Source organism: Drosophila hydei, unplaced genomic scaffold (genome assembly GCF_003285905.1).
Source record: "Drosophila hydei strain 15085-1641.00,03,60 unplaced genomic scaffold, DhydRS2 tig00008139-arrow-pilon, whole genome shotgun sequence".
NCBI classification, from domain to species: domain Eukaryota; kingdom Metazoa; phylum Arthropoda; class Insecta; order Diptera; family Drosophilidae; genus Drosophila; species Drosophila hydei.
The window spans coordinates 1728406-1731946 of NW_022045847.1; the positions used below are offsets into that span (position 1 = coordinate 1728406).

At 42.5% G+C, this 3541-nt stretch overlaps 1 protein-coding gene across 1 annotated transcript; it reads left to right on the forward strand.

The window, feature by feature from the left end:
- The first annotated feature begins 1682 nt into the window (after positions 1-1682).
- LOC111601328 lies at positions 1683-3020 on the forward strand. Its single transcript, XM_023317857.2, has one exon. The coding sequence runs from the start codon at positions 1683-1685 to the stop codon at positions 3018-3020; it is 1338 nt and encodes a 445-aa protein (XP_023173625.1).
- The last annotated feature ends 521 nt before the right edge of the window (positions 3021-3541 follow it).

Genomic DNA, 3541 nt, shown 5'->3' on the forward strand with positions numbered 1-3541 from the left:
GCTCAGAGTCGAGGGACAAGTGCATTTGCATCACGAGCCGTGTGAAACTGCTTTCCCAACCAACAAAACTCCAAATCAAGAATACTTTGCGCGCTTTGCTCAATGAAAATTGTTGAAAAATTATGAACAAGAAATATTTTCACCAGCGCCCGGACATAAATGTCCATTATGTGCATAGACAAACGAGTCGGAGGTGGTTAGGAAGGGGCTTGCCATTGTCTAGTAACAGTTTAATACTTTGACAGGCGTTACACACACACACACACACAAGTTGACAACAATGCCATTAGCTCCAACAAAGACAGCTCCACAGCGACAATTGACAAGCTGGAGGCATGGGTAACCCGAAGGAGTGCAGAGTAAGCCGAAGAGCAAATTCCCTTAAGTTCAAGAGTTCTGTTAATTTAAATTATAAAAATTATAATTTATTATAGATATATTGTATAATTTAATAAAGTAAAACTATCTACAAAATTAACTATACAAAATATATTTAAACTAACAACTGCTTAAATATTAAATAAAAGCAAACAATTAAAATTAAATAAAAAAAATATAAATCAAAGAAAAAATAATAATTATTATTAACTTATATATTATTAACAAATAAGAACATCTTTAAATACTTATAATACAAATATATAAATTAAATAAAAAAAATATTTAGTTGTTTATACAGCTCAATTTCTATAACTATTAATTTTACAAAGTCTTTAACAATGCTGAAATACACTTAGGAAGAGTGTCAACCTACATATACGTAGATATATATATATATATATATATATATAAAAATACTTAGTTATCAATGGTTATTGTATAGCACTTCGTGGTGTGAACCTGCAGGCAACGCCATTCTCATTCAACTTCTCATTCTAAATCTCGTTGGCATTGTCATTCGGTGCTCTAATCGCTCGCTAAGCTGCTGAAAAAGCAACAGCAGGCAACAGTTTTGATTATTAGATCGTAGCAGCGACTAGACAAAGCACAACGGCATGAAAGACTCGAGATTCTATGTGTTGTTGCTGCTGTGGCTCCTCTTGTTGTTGTTATCAACAGTTTCCTAGGAAAGCCAAACACAAGGGCCAAATAACAAAACTCTTGACCACGTTTGCACACGCATCCGGCCAAGGAGCACTGAAAACGTACACGTCTGGAGTCGTGTAATATGCAAACTAGACGAGCGATAACTGTACAGATAAGACGGCACTGTATACGTGTACAAATTGCAGACACTGTACTGCAATTTATGTTCTAGGCACGATCCTAACAGGCCAAAAGGCCGTACCTGCATCGCGGCCCAAATCGCAATCCCAAAAACGAACTTTATGCAGTTGTCGCGCAGCTGCTGTAAGGATTAGTCAAAGTTCGTTAAGCGCCAGGACTACCTGTTGGGCGGGCCAAAGGGACTACCTGTGCTCAAATATAAGCATTAGTCACATAGCAGTTTCGGCACATTCCGCTTTCTATTGCGAAGCAAGCAACATCGAGAACAATCTTTAAGAAATTATTCTTCGTTTAAAGATCAGCTAAAACTGAGATAAGAAAGGGCCATAAGTCGAAGAAGTAACCTTTAAAATTTATAATAAAATTAAAGATCCGCTTTTAACCTGTCATTATCTAAGCGATATTAAACGAAAGCTTAAAAGACTATTCTTAAATCAAATATTGAATATTGAAACATGCTGCAAAACACGAAGTTCTACAAGCACGCCTTGGAGGCACAGCGTGTACCACTGCCGGAGCCATTGCCTCCGAATTATATTGACAACTTGCACGAGATCTTCTTTGAGCAGATCTTCGAGCGAATCGACTACATCAGCGATCAGGTGCGAATGGCACGTGCATATCCACAGTTTCTGCCACAGGTTTTGCGCATATGGCAGAAACGCTGGCACTTTCGCATCGTTGGACCGAATACTCCGTTCCTGGGGTTGCTAGACATCGAGGATTATGTGTTCTTCATGGAGAACATGGCCAGTCGTTTCACCGAGTTGCACGTGCACGAGGACGGCGTGGGCTCCTTTGCCGAATTCTACGATTACATTAGACATCTGTGCGATATCAATATTTTGAGATTTCCCAGCGTGGAGAGCTGCGTATTGGGTGGAAATCCAAATACCATGGTCGATGAGGACATACGTGATCTAACTGCAATGCTGCCCAATTTGAAGCGCTTGACCAGCTGCATGAATCTGTCGGGCTTGTATATGCGAGGCTTTAGGAAACTGGAGCAGCTGGTGTTCAAGTCCATGTACCATTCGGTGCCGCTGGACAGCCGATGGATACAGGAAATCTGCTTGAGCATGACACAGTTGAGGGTACTGGACATCACTGACTCCTTTGACAGCAGTGTGCGGCTGCACGACATCAAGCTGCCCAATTTGGAGGTGCTGAAGATCAACCTGAGCAGCGTGGAGTGCATGCTCTCCGAGGTGCTCCAGCTGCCCAAGCTACGTAAGTTGGCCGTGCGCTTCGACGATTCCCGCCAACTGCATGCCGATCAGGAAACCATATTCCAACAAATTATTGTGGCCAAAAGTGAGTCAATCACTCGCATTGCTCTCAATAATGAAGTGGTGCAGTTGCCTGCTCGCTGGCAGCACAGCCTGCTCTTAGAGCTCCCCAAGCTGCGCGCTCTGGTCTGCGAGAACTGGTACCATGATGTATTCTTCTTGGATAACCGTCATATACCCTGCTCTCAGATGAAGGTGCTCAGCTTCAGTGGCTGGGAGATTGTGAGGGAGCATCAGCTGCTCGAGCTAGTGGCCGAGTGTACCCAGCTCACACAGCTCGCCCTCAACGGCTACCACAGCAACGGGGACAAGTTGCAGAAGCTGGAACGCATACGCAGCATGGAGCGCAATGCCAAGCCGTTGCAGGTGTTTAGCGAGGTGATGTGGACGCAAATGCATCCCAACGAATATCACTACTGGAGGTGCAACAAGCATGTGCAGGTGACCTGCGATGGCAGCGAATACGAGTACCAGGAGGACGGCTTCGAATTTGACTTTGTCTAGACTTAGTCGGAGATCAAAAAATAATTGTACATATATCTCTATATAAGCATTGTATTTTGTATTGTGTGTTTGTTGTATATATTATGGTAATAAAAGAGCATTGGCAAAAGTGAAAAGCCACCAAGAGTTTTTATTGATCCTTCCCCTGATTCTAGCTGACACTTGCACAATCATGGCTCGTCCTCTCTTACAGATGGCCTCGACTTTGGCCAATGTGGACTTAATTTAGTTAGAACTCTACAATTATATATGTAAGCCTTGAATTTTGTATTTTGCAGTGAAGGCACACGCATTGGCTTAAATGAAAAGCAACAAAGGCTTTGCTGGATTCTGCTCTCTCTATACTTAGCTAGCAATTTTCTCGGAGTCTCTCGAATTCTCTTATTTATGCTCATTGCAGCGCTTCAGGGCCCGTCGCAGCAGCTTGCCAAATGGAAAAATCAACACATTTTATGGCCAGACTAAAAGAGTTAACTGTGCTTTGGGCCCAGTTCGCTCTCTCACATTGGCAATGGCAGCGC

Bases quoted from the DNA above. Each gene is read 5' to 3' on its own strand.
- LOC111601328 (XM_023317857.2), top strand. From the start codon at position 1,683: ATGCTGCAAAACACGAAGTTCTACAAGCACGCCTTGGAGGCACAGCGT.